This window comes from Monodelphis domestica, chromosome 4, assembly GCF_027887165.1.
Source record: "Monodelphis domestica isolate mMonDom1 chromosome 4, mMonDom1.pri, whole genome shotgun sequence".
Taxonomy (NCBI): domain Eukaryota; kingdom Metazoa; phylum Chordata; class Mammalia; order Didelphimorphia; family Didelphidae; genus Monodelphis; species Monodelphis domestica.
In genome coordinates, this window is record NC_077230.1 from 106,017,349 (window position 1) to 106,042,173 (window position 24,825).

Consider the following 24,825-nt stretch of genomic DNA (forward strand, 5'->3'; position numbering starts at 1 on the left):
ACGTTGAGGCTTAAGATTTGAGGCAGAGCTCTGACTCTCTGCTTACTAGCTGTGACCCAGGACGGCTCGTGTCATCTGAACCCAGTTGTCCCGTCACTAACACAGAGAGCATGATACTTACATGGCCTCCCTCCCAGGACTGGCGGGAGGAATGCACCTTGCAAACAGTCGTGCCTAATGGGAGCTGTTCTTAGGATGGATGGATTAAGCACTTACCAAGGACCTAACCCTGGGCTGGGTGGGGACGCTAGGTATGGGAAAAGACGCTTTCCTTCTCGCTGTCTTATTACCTACCTAGAGAGATGAGAATAACACACAAAACATTTATGGCCCATGAACACGACTGATTTCTGGCAAAATTCGGGAGCACGTTATTGCAGCGCGCGCGTGTGTGTGTGTGTGTGTGTGTGTGTGTGTATGTGTGTGTGTGTGCGCAAGCACACGTGAGCTCTTATGGAAGCCATCGTTGTAAAGAGCCTGGCAGCAGGGTTCCACAGTATACTTTAGTCTCCTCAAAGGCAGGGACTATTTTATATCTGCTTTCATACCCCTAGGACAGTGACTTACACATAACAGGTACCTAATTAATGCTATGGAATGTAAGGAACAGGTTATGTCAGATGAACCTTATTTCCTTTTTTTCAAAAGGGTAATTAGATTGGTGAGTTGCTAGGTGGCACAGTGGATAGAGTGATGGACCAGGAGTCAGGATGAGTCATCTTTCTGAGTTCAAATCCAGCCTCACTCACTAGCTGTGTGACCCTGGGTAAATCACTTAACCTTGTTTCCCTCCTTTTCCTCAGCTGTAAAATGAGCTGGAGAAGGAAATGGCAAACTACTCTAGGATCTTTGTTAAGAAAATACCAAATGGGGTCACAGAGAATAGGATACGACTGAAAAGGAGATTGGTAGATTAGGGGAATCATATAAAAATAATAATAGTACTTTAAGCCTTACAACAAGTAGTGTATCTCATTTGCCCTCACAAGGATCCTGTAATGCATCCCTATCTCATAGACACCAGGGTCAAGGAAAGTCAAATGACTTACCCAAGATCATATAGCTAGTAAATATCTAAGGAAGGATGGGAACGCAGGTTTTCCTGACTCTGAAGTCCATTCCCATTGGCTACCTTGTTGCCTATTACTATACAGAGTATAGGCACAGTATACCTTGATTTCAGGAAAAAAAAAGATTTGGCAGAGAACTTCATACTATGCTTGAGGACAAGATGGAAAATTTTTGTCTAGATAATAGTAGAGTTAGGTGAATTTGGAACTGGTTGTATGACCATATCCAAGGAATAGTCATTAATGACTCAAAGTCAGTTTAGAGGGAGGGCTTTTGGTAGAATTCTTAACCTGTTAATGTTCAATATTTTTGTGAATGATTTGAATGGAGGCAGAGATGACATGCTTATTAAATTTGCATAAAATTTTATATAAATCTGTGAGGCATAGCTAACATGTGGGAAGAAGAATATCTGCAAGCTAAAACAATGGGCCAAAGCCAATAAGATGATATGTAAATGGGCTAAATGTTAAGATCTATACTTGGGTTTAAGAAATCAAGTACAGAATGGAAAAGAGATGCTTAAATAACACTTCCTATGAAAAATACATGGGGATATTAATGAGCCATAAACTCAATTTGAATCCGATTATAAATGGCAGCTAAAAAAAGCTAAAGCTTTCCTAGACCATATTAAGAACAGAATAGTATGCACACTAAGGAATACAATGGTCCCACTATACTCTACCCTGTTGAGACCATACCTGGAATAAACTGGATTCTGGCATCCGATTTTAGGGAATATACCAACAAACTAGAGTAAGTCCAGAAAGGATAACTCAAGATCAAGCTGTGGGAATAGGTTGGAGAAATTAGCTCCTAGAAGACTTAAGGGAAGATGTATTTATTGTCATTAAATCTATAAAAGGATGTCATATGAAAAGAGGCATTAGGTTTATTCTGACCGACTCCATTAGTCAGAACAAGAATCAGAGTATGGAAGTTGCAGAAAAACAGATTAGGTTTGATAGAAAGATTATTAAAGATTAGAGCTGTCCAAAAGTGCATTGGTGGGGATTGGGGGATCAGGGTGCCTGGGGGAAGAGTGGCTTCTCATTCAGGGAAAGCCTTCAAGGAAAGGACGTAGGACTTCTTGTTGGTGCTGATGTAGAAGAGATGCTTGTTGGGCAGCTGGGGAGCACAGCAGATAAAGCACCAGGCCCAGAGATGGTAGGTCCTGGGTTCAAATCTAGACTCAGACAATTCCTAGTTGTGTAACCCTGGGCAAGTCACTTGATACCTATTGTCTAGCTCTTACCACTCTTCTGTTTTAGAACCAATAAACAGTAGTGATTCTAAGACAGAAGGTAAGGATTTTTAAAAGAAATAGTGCATAGAGGAATATTTGAAACCCAAACCAAAACTTGCAAACTTGGTTCTCTTCCTTTTCAGTGTTGTTACATTTCCTAGCTCCCAGGGATTCAATTCCCTTTCTCTATTAACAACTACTTCCAAGAAGGAATCTAGTAAGTTGGAGCTGGATTACTTGAACCCATGGAATGTTAAAAAATAATAATAAAGACCTTGAGAAAGCTTGCTAGGTTGAGTTTGCTCCTCTATGAAGGATTTATGGGAAGATTCCAGCATTAGAAAGGATCTCAGAGTCCATAGTAGTCCAACCCATTCCTGCACAAAAATTTTCTCTGTAACATACCTTATGAATATGCATCAAGATTTGACTTGAAGACCCCAGTTAGGGGAACCCATTATGTCCTAAAGCCGTATATTTAACTTTTAAACAGCCCGAATTTTTATGAAGTTTTTCCTTATACTAAACTTCTCTGTAACTCCTACCCATTTCCTACTTCTATCCTCTGAGGTTAAGTACCCTTCCACATAAAAGACTTCAGATATTTGAAATCAGCCATCAGGTTCCCACCTAAATTTTCTTTTTCTCCAGGATAAACATTCCTAAGTACCTTCAACCAATACTTAATTCATAAACTGAATCATTCCTCATGATGGTTACTCTCCTTTGAAAATTCTCTGATCTATCTGTCTTTCCCAAAATATGGCACCCCAAACTAGATATGCTACAATTGTCATCTGATCAGATCAGAATACTGTGGAATGAACCTTACTCTTGTCCTGAATCTTGTATTTCTTTGAATGTAGCCAAAGATCTGATTATTTTCTTTGGCTTCTGTATCACATTGTTGGCTCATTGAGCTTGTGGATATTAATAACTTTTTTTTCAGATGAATGGTTGTCTGTGTTCTGTTCTGCTCCCCATTCTTATAAAAATAATTTTTTGAACCTAACATTTATTCTCATCATAATTCATCTCATTAGATTCATCTTAATTATCTATTCTTCCAAGATTTTTTTTAATATTGGCTCTGCCTCCAGTATGTTTGTAATTTTTGCCAACTATGTATTATGTGCAAATCTATCAAGTAGGTCAACTATGCCTTAATCCAAGTTATTGATAAAAGTGACAAACAACACAGAGCCAAGCTCAGATTCCAGGGGCATTCCATCAGTCTTCCTTCCAAGTTGACATTGAACAGTTGATGACTGCTTTGGGGATCTAGGAATTCAACTATTTTTTAATCTATTTAACTTGTCTTCTGCTTCTATCTTTTCCATAAGAAACTCAAGAGCTATTTTATCCAATGCTTTGCTATAATCTAGGTAAATTATCTTCAGAATTCCTTTGATTTTGTTTAAGAAACTATCAAAAAAAGAAAGGCAGTCCAGTCTGATCTTTTCTTGTTGAAATCATATTAGCTATCTTGATCACTGCTTCCTTTTCTAGATGTTCAATTACTGTCCTTTTAAAAGTATACTTTTTTTTAAAACAATTCAGTCATTTCTCAATATATACTCTTTCCCCTTGCAATCTCCCTTGCAATGCAGAAAAAACATTGAGGAAAGCCTACTGACATTGGGATCGGGCCTGGCACTATAGATGACATTTCACATCGATCATCTACTTCCCTTTGGAAAGAGTTTCACCATCTTATATTCAAGACTATTGTTGCATTTAATATGAGTTTGGATGTCTTGTAGGGCTTTAATTTACACTATTGTAATCATTGTACTTATTATTTTGATTTTGCCTTCCCTCTTCATCAATTCATACAAATCTTCCCATGTTTCTCTGAATTACTCACATTTATAATTTCTTGAGGTACAAAAATAATTCATTATATTCAAATACTACAATGTATTTATTCATTCTCCAATTTATGAATACCCATCTTGCTTAGTGGTTGTTTGTTTGTGATAGTTGTTTTGCTACCACAAAATGAACTGCTATATTAGTATTTGATAAAAATAGAAACTTTTGTTTTAGTCTTTGACCTCCTTGGAGTAAAAAAAAAGGATTGCAGAGTCAAAGCCTATTAATAGCCTTTTGGTATAATTACCAAATTAATTATCCTTTTAACAACACATTCCAGAGAAAAGAAAAAGGAGAAATAACACATTTTAGAATTTTTCCAGAAGCTGAAGTCAAGTTAGTCTTCAGATTTTATTTTCTTCCTATTCTTGACATTGAGAACAACATTTGGAGAAGTCCGATATTGGAGTGTATCTTCCATTATCTACAGCCTTCCAAAGATCATGGTCAATGACTCAGCAATCACCTCTGTTAGCACTTTTAGTGCCCTAGGACCTAGATCCATTTGGGCCTGACTTGAGGTAACTATGTGTTTTCATACTATCCCCCTGATTATCTTGGCTTTCAAATCCCCATTATCTTTTTTGGTTTTGGTTCTGTTTTGGTTTTGGTTTGGTTTTGGTTCTGTTCTTCCCATTCTCTCTGACAGAAATTATCTGTCCATCATTATCCCAACCAACCTGGACAATGAAATTATTCCTACTTTTTTCCTCCCAGTGTAGCTTAAAACTTTTTTTTGGTCCTTGATTTTTTTCACCATCTTCAGTTTATTCTGAATTTCAGGACTCCTAATGTTCTATCTTGTAGGACCATGTCATACTTTTCCAATTCATTTGCAGTTAGCTACTATTGCTTCTTTCTTCTGTACATTTTAAATGTTTCCCTGAGTGTGCAATATTTATAATATTATATGCAAGTATATAAAGATGCATATAAATTAATATATAGTAATGAGTTTCTTGTGTATCCATGTTGATCTACTGAGACAATTCTCCCTTTTCTTCCTCATTAAGAGTGATTTCCCAGGGGCAGCTGGGTGGCTCAGTGGATTGAGAGCCAGGCCTAGAGACAGGAGGTCCCAGGTTCAAATCTGGTCTCAGACATTTCCTAGCTGGGTGACCCTGGACAAGTCACTTAACCCCCATTGCCTAGCCCTTACCACTCTTCTGCCTTGGAACCAATACACATTATTGATTCTAAGACAGAAGGTAAGGGTTTAAAAAAAAAAAGAATGATTTCTCTTTGTGTTGGTAGAACTTCAAATCACTGAGCTTCCCAGGCCTCTTGAAAGACTGATATCCTCTATAGAATTTTACTTCATGGGAATTAAATCATAGTAAGTTATCCTTTCTCTGAACCCATGAATTCTCCACCAGATCTCTACATATCAGACTACTCTTGGCTCTCTTCTCTTTTCACAAATTACAAGATGAAATGATCTTTTCCTTCCAAGACTCTCATCATTTCCTGCTCAGCAACCAGTGTTTTCTTGATCTAAAAGTACCCCTCATTGGTTCTTCTTTTTTTGAAGGATGAAATAAATTATAATTAAAGGAGTCAAAAAAGAGTCAATTTACTTCTCTGCTTTTGGTGAGCTTCTGCAGATATCCAGATAATAGAAGTCTCCATCACACTGTCACACTTATGATTTGTCTCCCCAAATGGTGGAATTTTTTTTTCCTTTTGGAAGTGATTTCTAAAAATAATGTTTGATTAGAAACTTAACTTGAACATCAATATGTCCACTTAAACTTACTTAGCAACTATTTACATTTAAATTAATTGATTTCAATGCATCATAACAATTTTTCAGCCATACTGCCTAAGTCCTCATTAAGATTCTTTGTTTTTTTTTACTCATCTTCATTTTCCTTTTATTTATTTCAAGTTAGTATATACTCTTTTTCTGTTTCTGCCTTTTTTCCTTTGCATTATTTCATTATGATCCTTCCAGGTTTCTTTGTATACCCCATACATTGATCTTATTGTAAAATTGCATCAAAGAAAAATGATTTATTTAAATATTCACACACTATTGAGCATTTAGGGTGTTCCTTTTTCTTGTTGCAGTTAATGCTACCATAACCATCCCGTATAGAAGCTAAATTAATATGTTTGCTGGAGCAGAAAGAACAGTGGTCTTGGAGTCAGATAGACAAGTTCAAATCCTGATTCTCCCATTTCTACTTATATAATCTTAGACAAATCACATCAGCTCCCTGCAGCTCAATTTCCTTATCTCTAAGTATATTGGACTAGAGGGCCTCTAAGTACCTTCCATTTCTAAATCCATGATCTCTGAATGAATGATTTTTTAAATAACATGTACAGGGTATATTCCTAACCATGGCATCACTGAGACAAAGGGTATATGACTTTTTTTAAAACCTTACTTTCTATCTTAGTATCAATGCTAAGATAAAAGAGCATTAAAGGCTAGACAATCGCATTTAAGTGACTTCCCCAGAATCACATAGGTAGGAAGTTTCTGAGTCCATATTTGAACCCAGATCCTCCCTACTAGGCTTGGACTCTACCCACAGTGCTACCTAACTGCTCTTATATTATTATTTTTGTAACTTTTACTGCATGCTATCAAATTGCTTTTCACAAAGATTCTATGGGTTTATAAAGTTCGTCAGCAAACAGCAGGGCTTCCAGTGCCTTAACTCTAAGGGATAAATATTTTGGAAGAGATTTAGGGAAAAATCATACCTCATCTTTAGCCACTTACCCCAACTGGGCACAAGACCCAGAAATTGAAATAGAGGAGTCATGTGTTTTTTTATGGAAATATAAGACTCTGCATACACAGATGAAGGGATGAAGCAGATGCATAATTATATGAAAGGGAAGAAAAATAAACAAACAAAAATTAGCTATAGATAATTGAAAAACTTTGACTGGGGATAGGAAAGCAACTTGGAGAGTGTGAGAATGCTCCCTCTTGTGACTGCTCTGAAGAATGCCGCCTGGGAATGGCAGCAGAGACCTTTCTGGAAGACCCTGCAATGAGCATCTTCTCTCTGTGCAATGCCTCCCCACTATCTGTATCCTTCCTTCCTTCCTTCCTCCCTCCCTCCCTTCCTTCCTCCCTCCCTCCCTCCCTTCCTTCTTTCCTTCCTTCCTTCCTTCCTTCCTTCCTTCCTTCCTTCCTTCCTTCCTTCCTTCCTTCCTTCCTTCCTTCCTTCCTTCCTTCCTTCCTTCCTTCCTCCCTCACTCCCTCTCTCCCTCCCTTCCTTCCTTCCTTCCTTCCTTCCTTCCTTCCTTCCTTCCTTCCTTCCTTCCTTCCTTCCTTCCTTCCTTCCTTCCTTCCTTCCTTCCTTCCTTCCTTCCTTCCTTCCTTCCTCCCTCCCTTCCTCCCTCCCTTCCTTCCTTCCTTCCTACCTTCCTTCCTTCCTTCCTTCCTTCCTTCCTTCCTTCCTTCCTTCCTTCCTTCCTCCCTCCCTCACTCCCTCCCTCCCTCCCTCCCTCCCTTCCTTCCTTCCTTCCTTCCTTCCTTCCTTCCTTCCTTCCTTCCTTCCTTCCTTCCTTCCTTCCTTCTTTCCTCCCTCCCTCCCTCCCTCACTCCCTTCCTTCCTTCCTTCCTTCCTTCCTTCCTTCCTTCCTTCCTTCCGTCCTTCCTTCCTTCCTCCCTCCCTCCCTCCCTCCTTCCCTTCCTCCCTTCCTCCCTTCCTCCCTTCCTCCCTTCCTCCCTTCCTTCCTTCCTTCCTTCCTTCCTTCCTTCCTTCCTTCCTTCCTTCCTTCCTTCCTTCCTTCCTTCCTTCCTCCTTCATTCCTTCCTTCCTTCTTCCTTCCTTTCTTCCTTCCTTCTTCCCTCTCCCTCCTTCCTTCCTTCTTCCTTCTCCCTCCTTCCTTCCCATTTATCTTCCTTTCCCTTTCTTCCCCTCCTCCTTCCCTTCATTATCTTTTCTTTTTCTCTTCCCTCTCCCTATCACCTTCCCTTTTTTTCTTCCTTCCCTCTCTTCTTTCTTGGTGGGAATAGAGAAGAAAACATAAGCTATAGAGTTAAAAGTTAAACTGTAAATTAGATTTATGTTTTCTAAATGAATTTGGTTATCTCATGAAGATATACCCAGGGAAATTTCTTAGCCTGATCCTGAACAGATATAAAATTCTGTCATAGCAAATATCATTACAACAAAAATCTCTAATAGGAACAATTGCTCATTAATTGAAACAATATCAGATTTTTAAAAAACTCCACTTTAACCGCAGCAGGATTTGACTTCTATCTTTAATAACTAATGTAAAAGTCTCCAAAATAGATAGGAATTTTTCCTATACTACACAGTGTTCAACATTCCATTTCTTGAGGTGAGGATAGAATTGATTTTTTAGGCTCTAATTCTGCAACTAGGACAGGAAATTTGCACTGAATACAAATTCTGCAAAGAAAAAGAACTGATATTCTACCCTTGTGCCAAATAGTTTTCCTGTGCTAAAGTAGTTAGTCTGATTTCTTTGGATGCACAACATTTTTACAGGGAAATCAATATAGACCAGTCTGTATGCACCACCATATCCATTTTTTCCTGCTTTGTACCCAGAGTCTTAGTTGTCTCAGAACATGAGAAAGCCAGTAGAATAACCTAACGACTCTATAAGTCTCTCAATCTCCTACTTCCCCGTCTATTTATTGACCTCAGGAATCAGACATGTTCTTCTAAGACAATAAAAGCTTTTTGGTTTTTTAAACCTTTACCTTCAGTCTTCAAATTGGTCTTGATCCCAAGGCAGAAGAATGGTAAGGGCTAGTCAATTAAGGGTGAATGACTTGCCCAGAGTCACACAACTAGAACATGCCTGAGGTCAAATTTGAACCCAGGACCTCCCATCTCCAATTCTGGATTTCTTGCTGTCCCAATCCAAGCCTTTTAGAGAGGTAATGGAATAATGACCCTCAAGCCTTCAATAAGAAAAGAGCTAGATCTTCCCCAAAATCTGAATGGAGAAAAGGTATGATCATTCTGTCTGGGCCACACAGTAGAACTGTCATAGTTCCCAAACCATCTATTATCTTTTAGGCTGAAATTTTTGCTATTGAAATGCTTAAATTGTGGAAAAGAATCCAGTGGTTTCCAAGCATGTTTCTAATGACATTAGTGACTAATGGAACCACCAGAACCTAGAACTGCCTAATAAAACTAAAAGTTTTATTAATTTATTAATTAACAATTAAATTATTAATAAAACTATAAGAAAGTAAGTTTTACTCTTTCCAATTCTATTAGAATTTTAAATTCCTATAAATTCTTTATAAGATCTATAATTTCCTGAGCTCACTTGCCACCAACGTCTTTATGTAATTTAGTAGACAGACTTTCTTAGTTCCTAAGACCAAAAAAACTTTAAAAATTAAAAATAATTCCTCGTTGGGTCAACCCTGTTGTGATAAATCTCTTCATAATAAGCTGGATAAATGGACAATCCATTGCCAGCCTTTACACAAACCTTTCCCAGCTTGGTAGATCTTACCAGAGTTTGAACTCTATTGTCACAGCCTTTGGGAAGCTCATGCCATCTCTGTGCTATGATGAGGCATTGCAGTAGGATGTTAGTGGAAGACCAGGATCCTTGTCTGAAAGAATCCAGGATGAGCATCTCTGTGGCAGTAGTCTGGTGAGAGTATAAGAGACAGAGACTGTATTCTTTGCAGTATTCTTTGAATAAGCAGCATGGTAACTCAATCAATCAACATTTAATATCCCCTATGTTGCTGAGAACAGATGGTATTTCTATACAAGAGCAAATAAATCAAATAGCTAATAAGCATTTATGAAGCTACTTCTATGTAGCAGGCATTGGGCTGGATGCTGGAGATACAAAGGAAAAAAACTCCGGAAACTTATGGTCTATCAAGAGAGACACCTGGTTGTGCATATACGCATATATGTGTGTACAAATATAGATATATGTGCACATCTCTCTCTCTCTCTCTCTCTCTCTCTCTATATATATATATATATATATATATATATATATATATATATATATATATATATATATACAGAAAATACATATAAAATAAATGTTAAGCCCAAGATCTTCCAGTGGGGGAGACACTAGTGGTTAAGGAGATCAGGGAATGTCTCCTGTAATAGAGTTGATGATAGTGCCAAGGTTAAAAATCTGAGAGCGTGGAATAATGGTGATGCCTTTGACAGAAGTAGAGAATATTAGGAAAGGGAAAGGTTAAGGAAATTAGAAATTCTCTTTTGGATAAGTTGAATTTTTTTTTTAACCCTTACCTTCCTTCTTGGAATCAATACTGTATATTGACTCCAAGGCAGAAGAGTGGTCAGGACTAGGCAATGGGGGTTAAGTGACCTGCCCAGGGTCACCCAGCTGGGAAATGCCTGAGGCCAGATAGGCCTGACTCTCAATCCACTGAGCTACCCAGCTGCCCCCTGGACAAGGTGAATTTGCGATGTCACTAGGATTTGTGATTGATAATGTCCAATAAGCCACTGCTTATATATATATATATATATATATATTATTATTATTATTATTATTATTCAGTAGGACTGAAGTTTAGAGGAGAAATTGGGACTAGATATACATTTCAGGAAATCATTTGTAAGAGAAGAGGACAGACCAAGACAGAGCCTTGAGGAACACTCACACTTAAAGGAATATGACATGAATGATGTCAGCAAAGTGATGCAGAAGGGAGCAACTAAGTGGCTTGGTAGATAGAGAACTAGGCTGGAGATAGAAGGTCCTGGGTTCAAATCTGATCTCAGACACTTCCTGTGTGACCCTGAGTAAGTCACTTAATTCTAGTTGCCTAGCCCTTACTATTCTTGGGACCATTATTTAGTGTCACTCCTAAAATAGAATATAAGTGTTTAAAAAGAAAAAAAAAAGGTTAGACAAGTAGGAGGAGAATCAGTAGGGGGGAAAGTGTCATGAAAATCTAGAGAGGAAAGAGTATTTATGAGGAGAGGATAGTCAACAGTGTCAAAAGCAAGAGAAGTCAAAAAGATTGAGGACTGAGAAGACTATCACTTATGGTGATTAAGAGATGGGGGGGGCACAGCTGGGTGGATCAGTGGATGGAGAGCCAGGCCTAGAGGCAGGAGGTTCTAGGTTCAAATCTAGCCTCAGACACTTCCTAGCTGTGGGACCCTAGACAATACACAGTATTGATTCTAAGACAGAAAGTAAGGGTTTAAAAAAGAGAGATTGTTGGTTACTTTGGAAAGAGGAATTTTGGTTGAGTGATGAGGTTGTAAGCAGAGTATATGAGGATATGTATGTGTTTGTGGGATAGTAGTTTGACTTAAACAAAGGGGTTAGTGGAAGATAATCCTGGATAGGTAGGTTGGGGACAGATTATGAAGAAAACGTGAAGGAATGTAAATGCAATTTATGGACTGAATGACATGATCTCCGAGGCTCCTTCTAATTCACATTCTAGGACTCTAGGACTTCATGATAGCCAAGAGGTCGCTATTATTGAGTCTTAAGCAGTAGAAGAAAGTGGTGTCTTCCTTAAATGATGCCATAATGTGTTATATAGACATCGAGCAAGCCATTGGCTCTTTCTGGGCCTCCAGCTATGACGTTAGAATAATAGAGTAAAACTTGGTTAGAGTTCCTTTCCTGTTATATTTTTCTCCCAATTAAGCAATTATCCTTTCATCTACCAAGGGAAGGCCTATAAAAGGCAATTTACCATATAACAATTAACGAAACGTCTTCTCTACCTGTAATTGAAAAAGAGCAGTCTTCTGGAAACAGTTAAAAGAACAGTTTTATCCTTTCTCCCAGATTATCTGCGTAAAATGCTTTGAGATCCCTTGCACGGCATAGGACAAGGGCTTATTGCTGTGTGAAGTGGATTTATGGGTATAAAGTTGTGGGTCTGGAGGGGAGGAGAGGGTAGAGCAAGTCTTTTCAGAAAATTGACTTCTACAAACTACCAAGGAGATGATTCTGGAATGTAGAGAAAGGCCTAAAAGTCCCTCAGCTTAGGTAGTTCTTTTTTTAAAAAGTCAATATTAGGATAGTTTGAGATCTCCTTTATCAAAAGTCTAAATGTTTAATGGAAATTTGAAATGAATTGCCTTGATCATTTGCCTTCAATAGCTTCATCGTAATTTCTACTGTAGCAGGAAAAAATGAGTAACAAAACTATCAATTTATTAATCTATTTATAGCCTTATTTTCAAAGCCAAATTTCTAAGTAAGAACTTTTAACAGTATTACTGGACGGTAATAAATTAAAACATTTTTGAATTTGCATAACATTTGTTATTAGCTAGAATCTAGGTAAGTTATTTAGCCTCTCTGAGTCTTGGTTTCATTGTAAAAAACAACAGAAACAGAATCAACCCAGGGGATTTCTTGGCTCTTTTTTAGTTCTAACATTTTATGATTTCTAAGAATTCATCACTTCTGTGATTGTATGATTTTAAGTTTTAAATTTTATCATTTTAGCAGAGAGACAGGCTCAGCAACATCTTTGATGCAGTAATACTTGATCGAGGCAAATCTTACTTATATAATTAGCTTTTGGAATAAAATTGATTTGTCTGCCTCGGTCTAAAAATGTCAGCATCTTCCAAAGCTGCTGTGAATGTGCTCGGTGTCCTAAGCAAAGCACGAGGCTGTTGTCTGAACGGGAAAGGGCAGGGCAAGAAAAACGTGTCCCAAATTGATGTGTCCTCTCTTGATGCTTACAAAACAGGACCCTACCTTCCACAACAACACGCTGTCTGAAGGAAGACCAGGTGAGAAGCTGGTTTGCCAATATGGTAAGAGGGTCCCTCCCACAGGGCCCACCCAAAGGCCATTCTCCACCATTGAGAACGTCACCTGGACTTTCCCCTTCCTCTCTGCGGACAGAAACCCCTCGGAGACATCCTGCAGAACTACAACGATGTCTCGGAACCACTATGCCAGCCTCGATGACTTGTGGCTGGAGAAGCAACGAAAAAGGAAATTTAAAAAACAGGCCCATTTGGAGAGGGGGGAGCATGCTGGGACGCTGCCAAAGGACCTGGTCAAAGTAAGACACCCTCCTGCCATCTTTCTTTGTGTCTGGCCGTGTACTTCTTCCTCCTCTCCAGCTGTGCCTGTTACTTTCCGCTGTCACCTTCCAGTCTCTCTTAAGCTGTATCTTGTCTCCTCCCAGCTCCTGGCTGTCTGGAGCAGTGGCAAACAACCAGGTGATAATCTCACCATAGGAGAACAGGTGTGTGTTTTGTGGTAGTGGTTCCCTAGTGGCTGTCTTGTGTACGTTGTGTGGTTGGTGTTTCATGCTGTTCTTTTTCTGTTATACATCCCATTTGTCAGACGGGGGCTACTGAGTATCCATTTCATCCCCAGATCTTGGGTAGATGCAACAGTGAACAGAGATGTGGTTCCAATTTGTAACAAGGTTACAGTCTGTGGTGGTGACAAGAGAATACGTAGATAATGAAAATGAATATGAGTGTCCAACCACAGTAGAAGACTAGAGAGTGCCCGGGGAGTACTCTAAGTGCCCCAGTGTTTAAGAATGAGCAGAAGAACACTGAGATAGATAGGGTGCTGGGCTTGGAGTCTGGAAGCCCTGCCTTAACCACTCATGAGCTTTGTGCCCCTGAGCCTCAGCTTCCTCCTCTGTCAGAGAGCAGTAATTCCAGTGACTTCTAAGGTTCCTTCTAGTTCTAAATATAGAACTTGAGAGTGTTTGGATTCCAGCTCCGCTACGAGCAGTAGAATCAACGACCTCTAAGGTCTTCTAGCTCTTAATATAGGACATTATTTGGAATATTGGAATTCTAGCTCTGACTATCGTTGTGACTTTGGTAAGTTGCTTCCTCTTTGTAGATCTCAGTTTCCTCAGTGACCCGCAGGGTCCCTTTTACCTCTAAATCAATAATCCTGTGATTTATTCAAAGAGAGGCAGTGTTGCCCAGTGGTCAAAAGCATTGGACCTGGAGTCAGAAGACTTGAGTTCAAATCCAGCCTCAGACACACAGACCCTGGGCAAATCACTTAACCTTTGATTGCTTGACAAAAAGATCCACTGAAGAAGGAAATGGCCAACCACACCAAGGAAAGCTCATGCGTAACTATGATCCATGGGGTCCCAAAGACACAACTAACACAACAAAAAGAAATGATTTTAAGTATTTGAATCCGACCTCTTCCAATTACTATCTTGTGATTCTTGGGCCAGTTGCTTTAACCTTTTGGGGTCTCAATGTCCTCATCTGGAAAATGAAAAAGTTGACCTGGCTTTTCACTAAGATCCTTTCCAGCTCTAAATCTAGAATCCTGTGAATGGTACAGGCAGATACCAAATGCTATGACTTTGTAGGAGGGGAGACCAATAGAAGCTGGAGTGATCAGGGAAACTTTTCTGAAGGAAGTAGGTGCACTTGAGCTCTGAAAGATTATTGGGCTTTGGATAGAGAAACGAGAGTCAAGGAACACCTTTTGGGAAAGGGAGGAGAGTGTATACATGGACACAGAGAGGGAGACAGTGTTGGAAGTATGAACAAAATGTCTTTGAGTCACAGTGAGTAACATCTCCAAGAGGAGGTTTTGTCAGAAGTGATGGAAGATAAGATTGGAAAGGCAGGTTGAAGCTAGATTGTGGATTGTGGGGAAATTTGACTAAGGGGCTAAGCAAGGAGTGAAGCACACACACACACACACACACACACACACACACACACACACACACTTGTAGGCACACTTTCTGATGGTGGCCATTCTAGGGAAATGAGTCCAATGATAACAATTCACATTCATTTGATAACTTAAGAATAGCAAAACATTAGTCATGGCAATCTCTGATATAGGTAGCAAAAGCATTTTTTATTTCATATCTATGATTTCTTTACTGTAGGTTATTCCTCAGATCAAAATGACACTCACAAATATTAATGTGATATTCCTATAGTTTTTCATCTTGAAGAGTTACCTAAGACACTAGGTGTTTAAATGACTTGCTCACAAAGTCAGCATATCAGAAACAACCCAGATCTTGTTCATGCTAAGGATGCCCATATTGCTTCTGGCAAGTTTTATTATATACTTTTTATATTTTAAAAGTCTGATGCTCAAAAGGGTTTAGTGATTTCCCCATGGTCACCCTGTAAAAATCAGCATTTGAACTGGTGCCTCCTGACTCTTAACTCCAAATCTCTTTCCATTAAGAAGAAATATTTTTACTTTTTCCACTCCTTTAAGAAAAGGCACATAGCACAAAAAAATAAAGGTGGTGATTTTGAACTCATGCTAATCCTCTATCTTTGGGGCTTGTGTTTATTCACTTGTGTGCTGTAGATTTAGACTCAGAGCCAATGTTTGAAAGTCTAAATACACCCAGGAAACAGAATGTGATGAGATTTGGGAAACTGGGTTTTGCTAAGGTCATGAAATTTGCAGAAAACATATAGACCGATTCATTCCGTGGCTCAAATATTATTATCTTTCCAATAAAAGTTTGCTCCTGTGTCTGGCAGGTTTTAGTTGCTGCTTTTGTTACCCACTGTACTCAGACTGTTTCTGGAAACACTAAGGTTGTGCTTTTGAAGATTACCATGGTGACAGGATGTTGCCCAGGTATTTAGCAAGGTGCTAAATTTGACCTACTTTGAAAGGCTCCAAATCAGGGTGGGAAAAAAAAAGTAATATGTTCTTCAAAGACCTGTGTTTTCACTGGTGCAAGTACTCAGTCCATCAACACAGATTGCAGCCCCTCAATAGCGTAGGAGATGGGCTTTAGGAATTATCTAGACCCTCCAATTCATCATCCAATAGCCAATCAAGTGATGAGCTTCTCAGTGGTCAGCTTGTATGATCTTCAGAGGATGAATATATGGTCTATTGCTGAGCAGATACTTGAGGGCTCCTCAGGTGATGGGACCAGCCAGAGCTTGTCCTCTGATGGCATGGCTTCCCAGAGTCACCTCTAGGCCATGTCGGGGAATGAGATAAAGATTTTGGTCGAGGCACATTTCATCTTGTCTTAAAATGTAAGGTCTTAAGAGAAAATTCCTACATACTATATCAATTAGTGTGCCATGTAATGAACTATTTGATAGTTGTTATATACTACGTGTTATAGACCTGAGATGCTAGAGATGGTGTCTACACAGGGATGAGCCACACTGCTTGCTATGCATGGCTAGAGATGGTCATTAGCAAAATGATGAGCTCCTTGAAATTTTTCTTTAATACTCTTTTATCCAGGGCAGCTAGGCGGTATAGTGAATAGAGCATTGGACTTGGAATCAGGAAGAGTCATCCTGATGAGTTCAAATTCAACTTCAATTAACTCGCTTGAACAAGTCTCTTAACCCTATTTCCTTCAGTTTCTCATCTGTAAAATCAGTTGGAGAAGGAAATGGCAAACCATTCCAGTGTCTTTGCCAAGAAAACCCCAAAAAGGGGTCACAAAGAGTTGGACATGACTGAAATTACTCAACAACAGCTCTTGTAGCCCATTCCCAAACCTCTTTCTCCATCTCTCTAGCACTTGTTCCCTTGAGTCCTACCCTTCCCAAGACGTTTATGTCTCCCACTGTCAGCCATGACTTCTTTAATAGTAGCTAACAATAATAATACGTAACAGTTATATAGCACTTTGAGGTTTACAAAATACTTTATGCATATTATCTCCTTTAATCCTCACGACCATCTTGGGAGATAGGTGCTATGTTAAACTCATTTTACAGTTGAGGAAACTGGAGATGGAGAGTCAAGCAAGCCAGGGGTCATACAACTATTAAGTATCTGAGTCAGGACTCAAGTTCAGGTATTCCTGACTGCAGGTCAGCTCTCTCTATTCTAAATCATTGTGACTGTAGTGTTGTGACTCACCAAGGCCTGACCTCTCAGAGTGGCCCATACTCAAAAACATGAGTTTTTTTCTGTGTGTATACATATAATATTCACATAATTCTTTTTTAATGATAGAAGGAAAGGCTAAATTTCATCTATGGATTGGTGAAAGTGAAGATATATGCACTTTTTCCTGTCCATGTTCACAGGCTCCCTAAAAAGTGTCCCCAAACCCTTGCAAGGAGATTGTGGATCCTAGGTTAAGAAACCTCTACTTTAAAATCATCTCTCACCGTTCTCAACTCACCCACCTTAAAATTATTTTTCCTTCCGTGTGACTAAATGTCAAGAGCAAAGCAATCTAATCAAACTAAATTACTTTCCAGTGGTCAGCCCATTCTATCCTCTGAAAAGTCAATGCCAGTGGAATTGATAAAGTAAATATTTTTTAAGCAACCGCTGTGCTGAAGGATGACTTCAGCTAGGCTTAAGAGGAAAGCAGTATGGTTAAATCAATTTACCTGGAATTTAAATGGATAACCAATAGCATGACTACATATATATACACGTGCCTATACACATGAATGTCCACTTAGATGTATATGTTTCTTCCAAACTAGTCCAATGGCTGAGCTGGAAAAATGCCAATTAATGGATCAATGTCAGTCTCTTATAACTACAGGAAGAATTCTGTCCTTGACTACATCCTGTTCAATATTTTCACGAATGACTTGGATGAAGACACAGAAGGCATTTTTGTTAAATTTGTGGATAATGTGTAACTAGGAGGGAAAGCTAATATGTTGGAGAAGGTGATTGAAATTCAAGAGGATCCCAGCAAGTTAAAATCATGGTCCAATATTCATTAAAAATATTTTAACAGATAGTAGTTGCCTGGACTATATAATTTTTTAAAGAAGAATCACAATCTCCTTTTGTAAATTTGAAAGGTCTACGTGTGTCTCAATAGATATATACACATACATGTAAACAGAGATAGACAGAGACAGAGAGTGGAGGCATCCTGTGTGTGGCACAGTAGATAGAGTGCTGGGCTTAGACTCAGGAATATTCATCTTCATGAATTTAAATAATCCAACCTTAGACACTAATCTTTAGTGTCTGGGCAAGTCACTTGACACTGCCTCAGTTTCTTATCTATAAAATGATCTGGAGAAAGAAATCGCAAACTACTCCAAGAAAACCCCACAAAGGGGTCATAAAGAGTCAAGACTAAAAAAAACACCTGATGTGTGTGTATGTGTTCTCATCCTCACAAGAGGAGCTTTCTTATTTTTGTTTAAAAAAATACCTAAATAAGAAATTCCTTCAAAATATTGATGGGACATTCAAGAATGAATGACAGCTGCCTGATAACCCAAATGAATAAATCTAATGATGGAATTTAAAGACAAATAATTGAGGGGGCAGATGATACATGGAATTGAAAAGACAAATATCTTTAAATGATCCAAGGGGAAACCGATGACTATAGGAAAGGGGAGGGTGACAAAAAGAAAAAAAGAGGGTATCATTCATCTTGTGTGGTGTGGTGTGGGGCATTGGAACACTGGATTTTGAGCCAGGAGATCTGGGCTCCTCTCCCACCATGCCATGCTGTGTGATTTTGAGCTTATCAGTTATTTTAAGCTCATCAGTTAACCTCTCTGGAGTCATTTTCTCCATATATAAAATGAGAAAGGTTATATGAGATGACCTCTGATGTCTTTTGAAGCTCTAAATGTGATCTCTATCTCCTCTGGTGAAAGAGATCCAAAGCTTCTAAACTTTGAGTTTTAAAAGGAAAAAAAGGCAAGCCATGAGGCAATGAAAGGATGACAGATCAAAGAAATTAAACAAAACCATTGCCATTTGGTAGGCCTGATTCTTTCTAGGCTTGGGAATGGATCCTTCATGCCAAGGTGTTGAGCATTCCTGAGCTGCATAGTTTTTAAAGAAGGGGCATGGCCCCCTTTTGTAAACTTGAAAGGTATAACTATTTTGGTAAGGGACTACACAAAGTTCACCTGGATTTCAGCAAAGCATTTGACAAAAGGCTTCATAGTGTGATGTCCTCTGCGAGAAGATGGAAAGAGGTTGACTTGATGCTAATATAATTAAGTGAATTTTAAACTGGTTGGATGGCTGGGCCCAAAGAATATTAATAAATGCACTAATGTCAGCCTCTGATAACTATGGGAAGAATTCTGTCCTTGGCCCTGGCCTGTACAACATTTTCATCAAGGACTTGGATAAAGACACAGAAACTATACTTATCAGATTTGTGGATAATATATAACTAGGGAGGGATAGCTAATATGTTGAATAAGAAAACACAAATTTAAGAGGATCCCCACAAAATAGAATCATGGCCCAATTCTCATTTTTAAATTTAAATTATATATATACACATATTTTAATGAACATATTATATATACATATATAATATATATATACACACACACATATATATACATAAATAAATATTTTAAACAGCTGGCACATTGGATAGAGCACTGGAATTGGAGATAGGAAGACCTGAGTTCAAATCCAGACTCAGACACTGACTAGTTGTGTGATCATAGACAAGTCAATTACCCTCTGTTTATCTTGGTTTCCCCATCTGTAAAAGGGAGATAACAATAACACCTACCTCCCAGGATTGTTTTGAAGAAAATGAGATAATATTTGTAAAGTGCTTCATATACCTTAAAGTGCTATATAAGTGATATAGCTATTATTATTATTTATTATTATTATTATTATATTTCTATTCCAAAAAATCAGTTGAATAAGGATAGGATGAGTCTTAACACATCCAGTAAATAGCTTGATTTAGTTGGCCGCAAGCTCACCAGAAGTCAGTGAGACGCAGTAACTACTAATAACTCCCATTTACATAGCACGTGCTCTGCTCACCTCTAAGGGATTCTGTCAGGTAGACAGTCTACACTGAGGGAAGCCAGTGTCCAGTTCGAGGGCGGTGCTCATCCCCCAGACCTCTGCACTGGCCCCAACATAGCATCTATTGAAATAGACATTGGCCTACTAGGAGATACAAAGAGATGAATGGCCAGGTTGGTCAGAGCATTGTAAACATGTCCTGTGACGAATAGCTGGGGAACGAGGAAGAGAATACTTAGAACATGATTTTCGTTGTTCTTGTTCAGTCCTGCCTACCTCTCTGTGACCCCATTTGGAGTTTTCTTGGCACAGATCCTGGAGTGGTTGGCCATTTCCTTCTCCAGCTCATATTACAGAGGAGGAAACTGAGGCAGGCACCGTTAAATGACTTGCCCATGGCCATACAACCAGCTTGGAAAGTATCTGAGGCTATAGTTGAACGGATCAAGATGAGTCTTCCTGATTCCATGCTCTATCTGCTGCACCACAAAGCTGCCCCAGTGACTGTCATATAGAAGTGCGATTAGATTTGTTCTGTGTCACTCCAGAAGGCAGAAGCAGGATGGAATAATCAAAGTTATAGGGAGGCAGTTTTAGCTAAATTAAGGATCAGCTATTGTTAGAGCTGCTTAACTAACAGGGGTGAGCCCTGGATCTCTGAAAATATCCCAGGGGAGAAGGCTTAATGACCACCTGTCACGTACGTTGTGGTGGGGGAAGAGGTAAAGGGAGCAGTTAGATTTCTACATGAGATAGACAGTTGGATTTCTGAGGGTATTTCTAACTGTAGGATTCCATGATTCTAAAAATCTATCCAAGCTAGGAAAAACCATTGAACCATAGTTGGTGGCCCTGAGTATCAGTCACAGCACAGAGCAAGGCACTTTTAGCCTTTCTATATGAAGTTTCTTCATTTGGGAAATATCCAAATTGATTTCACTACATTTTGTTGAGAATCAAATGAAAAAGAGGAAATGGAAGTCTTTAAAAAAAGTCAAAAGTGTTTTTCAAAGGTAAAGATTTATGAATCTTTCTTCCCTGTCTACAAAATGCAGAATTGAAGAAAACCCAGCCACGTTTAGCTATAAATTGGGCAAGCTTTAACTCTTCCTGCTTATGAGACTAATGTAGTTGTTAAAAAAAAATGAATCCTTCAGGAACTAATTTGCATAGAAATAATCCATTGAGTTCCTTGAAGGGGTGAAATTGAAAAATGTGGTCAACATCCCATAGTTTTATCTGGATATTTAAGGGGGGATGGGGTCCTAACAGAATAATTGCCATCAAGTTGTCATTTAAAGATTACTCTGGTAGAAATCACTCCACTTCAAGCTCCAAATCAACCTGGAAATGGAGATATTCATCTCTTGATAATAATCCCCCTAGCCCCCCACTCCTGCATGCTAATCACTCAAATTCATATTTAATCCCAAAATCACTTGTGCAGAATTTGTTCATATATTAATCAACTAGTATTTTTTGATACAAATTCTATTCTTACCCCTATACAATCACACTATAGTAATGATAATAATAATAATATAGCCAGCATTTATGTCTTAAGATTTGCTAAGCTCTTTAAATGTATTATCTCATTTTTATCCTCACAACAAACTTGTAAATCAGGTGCTTTCATCATCCTCAAATAACAAATGAGGAAATTGAGGCTAAGAACGGCTAAGTGGAGGCACAGCTAGGTAGCACAATGGATAGAGAGCTAGGCGTGGAGTCTGGAGGATTCAGGCTCAAATCTGGTCTCAGACACTTCCTACTTGTCTAACTCTTACCAAGTCTCACTTAACCCCAATGGCCTAGCCCTTGCCATTCTTCTGTCTTAGAACTGATACTAAGACAGAAAGTGTGGAAGAAAGGGGAGAGGAGAGGAGAGCAGAGCAGAGCAGAGCAGAGCAGAGCAGAGCAGAGCAAAGGAAAGGAAAGGAAAGGAAAGGAAAGGAAAGGAAAGGAAAGGAAAGGAAAGGAAAGGAAAGGAAAGGAAAGGAAAGGAAAGGAAAAAGGAAAGGAAAGGGAAAGGGAAAGGGAAAGTTAAGTGACTTGTTTAGGGCCCAATAGCTAGTAAGTGTCTGTCTGAGTTGGGATTTGAACTCAGGTTCTTGATTCCAAGTCCAGGGTACTAAATCACCTAGCTGTCTCATAAACTAGCTGAGCTAGAACTAATCTTAGAGGACACCTAGTACAATCTCTGCAGTTTTATAGATGGAAAATCCTCTGAGATGTTAAATTACTTGGACAGGGTCACCTAGGTAGCAAGTAACAAAACCCAGACCCAAATCTGGGTTATCTGTCTCCATGTACACTATTCTCTATACTATACCATGCTGATTCCTCAGCTGTGGATAATTAGGTATGTATGGGGGCAATGGAAGTCAGGTTAGAAATGTGTCTGAAAAGGAAAAAAAATTATTTATGGAACCCACCAAAAGAAAAAAAAAAGACCAGTTCACCATAAATCAAAGAAAATTCTCAAAGCCTGAATCAGAAAACAAGGATCTTGGAAGAGGAGAGGAATAGCAACCACTGATAAAGTATTCCCACGTGCTTGACAATCATCTGGCTGGCAGACCCCCTTTGCCCCCCCCCCCCGGAATAGGAATCCCCAACAGGAGATTGGAGGAAAAGGGAAGACAAAGTTATTTCCCTAGCATCAAAGTGTCTAGTTGAGGAGACAAGAAGCAATTAGACCAATTAGAGAACAAGACAGTGTATAATAAAGTGCCAAGAGGCCTGCTACCAACAGCAAGAGAGAGGAGACTACTTAATATGGTGTTAATTAGGCAGCGTAGGCAAGAAATGCAAAACAGGTTGGAAGACAAGAATTAGAGTGAACTAAAGTCATTAGGGAAATTTTCATGGACTTTGGCATGAGTCTCATAGGATTTGGAAAGGCAGAGAGAATGAGAGAGGGCATTTAAAGTGTGTGGGGGGGGGGGTAATTGAAAATTTAGATGGGAATGATTTTGTTTCTTTTCTGGAGTAAATGTTCAGATACAGGGATGGTTTCACATTTACCATCAGCCCTTAGATTCTCTTTCCTTCAAGAATGGAAACCTTCTTGGGTAGTCGGGCAATCCAGGAGCAGCTCCTCCTGAGACATGTCAATAACACTTGTGAAGATATATATTATATGATCTGGGGGGCAGCTAGGCAGCTCTAGAGTTGGGAAGACCTGGGTTTAAATCTGGCCTCAGATACTTCCTAGCTGTGTGACCCTGGACAAGTCACTTAACCTCATTTGCCAAGCCCCTAATCCTCTTTTGTCTTAGAACTGATGCTCAAGACAGAAAGTAAGGGGTTGATGTTGTTGTTGTTTTGTTTTGTTTTGTTTTAAGAAAACATATATGAGCTATATTTTGTATTAAGTAAGAAATAAGCTGCTTCATGGGAAACCCAGTACTTTTCTAGGTACCTCAGAGAATGCCTTCCAGGGATGCTTTTAGATTATTATCATGATTTAAGTATCACCATTTTTGTTCAAAGCTGGGAGGCATTTTATTTAGGCTGAATATTTATGCTTAAAAGGTTCCAGGAATCTTCCTGAGGCATCACTGGGTTTACTAGTTTCCCATTACTTTTGACCAAGTAAATAGATGGTAAAACTACAAAGTAATTTAACAGAATTTATTTTGTGTTTTATAGAAAATCAGTCTAAGACCTTTGTAAGTCATGTTAGTTTGTTTAAAAAAAAAAAGCATTTCTTTCCAAATTCTACTCGTCCTTCAAAGTCAGGCTCAGCAAATCACCTTCCCATTGGGTCATGGCACTGTAAACCATGGAGGTCATCTAGACCCATCTCTGCATTTTACTGAATAAACTGAAAACCAAAGGGGCTAATGGACCGACCTGAAGTCTCATAGATAGTAAGCAGCAGGGTAGGGATTTGAATCCAGGTCTTCTGATCCCAAATCTATTTCTCTATTTTGGTACCTCACTTAGTTAACTTTCCAGGGCCATCTCCAAACTCCACATGTCTCTAGGCCACTGTCTATAATATTTGAACTAATACTTGTCAATACACTACCTTGAACTTGTAGTTTTATTTTCTTGAATTTATGTCTCATCTCCCCAGCTAGCTGATAAAGCTGGCACTAAATTTTCCCCTGGTCTTTTAGCTCCCGTGGCACCTAGCAAGGCGGGCAGCTAGGTGGCACCCATACCAGGTCTGGACACACACAGGAAGACTCTTTGTCCTGAGTTCAAATGTGGCTTCAGACATTTTTTGGCTATGTGACCATAGGCAAGTCACTTAACCCTGTTTGCCTCTGTTCTCTCATCTGTAAAAAGAGCTAGACACAGCAATGACCCGGGAATGCTATCCACCTCTAGAGAAAGAACTGTTAAAGTGGAATGGATGCAGAACAAAGCATGCCATCTTTCACATCTGTGTATTTATGGTTTTACTTGGGGTTTTGTACGAGTGTGCTCTTTTTTGTTGTTGGTTTGGTTTGGTTTTTTTTACATTTAAAAAATTATTTAATTGATTTAGAATATTTTTTCCATGATTCCATGATTCATGTTCTTTCCTTCCCCTCCTGCCTCCGCACTCCCATAGCCAATGAGCAATTCCACTGGGTTTTACACGTGTACGAGTGTGCTCTTACAACAGTGATCAGTATGGAAGTGTGTTTTACAGTGACAATAAAAATGAATATTTTTTTTAAAAAGCTAAAAGAAGAAAAGACAGATCACTCCAGTATTTTTGCCAAGAAAACCCCAAATGAGGTCATAAAGAGTGGACACAACTGAAAACGATTCAACAACAAGGAGCAGACACTTAAATACTTGTTGAAAATTGATTAAAGGCAGGCCTGGCCTCCACGTTCTCGGAAGTGTTAGCAAACTGGAAGGAGGGCTGCTTTCTGGATAGACAGCGCTGTGAGACCCATAATCCCTTAGCAGTGCAGGTGGTGCCCAGCTTT

General features: G+C 39.1%; 1 protein-coding gene across 7 annotated transcripts in view; it reads left to right on the forward strand.

Moving 5' to 3' along the window:
• ARHGEF4 (Rho guanine nucleotide exchange factor 4) overlaps positions 1-24,825 on the forward strand; it is a 518,865-nt gene that overhangs the window by 272,352 nt on the left and 221,688 nt on the right. For 4 of the 7 annotated variants that reach the window (XM_056793685.1, XM_016433561.2, XM_016433562.2 and 1 more), the window contains one exon: positions 12,894-13,214. The exons of the other annotated variants lie outside the window; for them this stretch is intronic. In XM_056793685.1, coding sequence (XP_056649663.1) covers positions 12,894-13,214 — 321 coding nt within the window. The remainder of the gene's footprint in view (positions 1-12,893; positions 13,215-24,825) is intronic. 7 annotated transcript variants of the gene reach the window in all.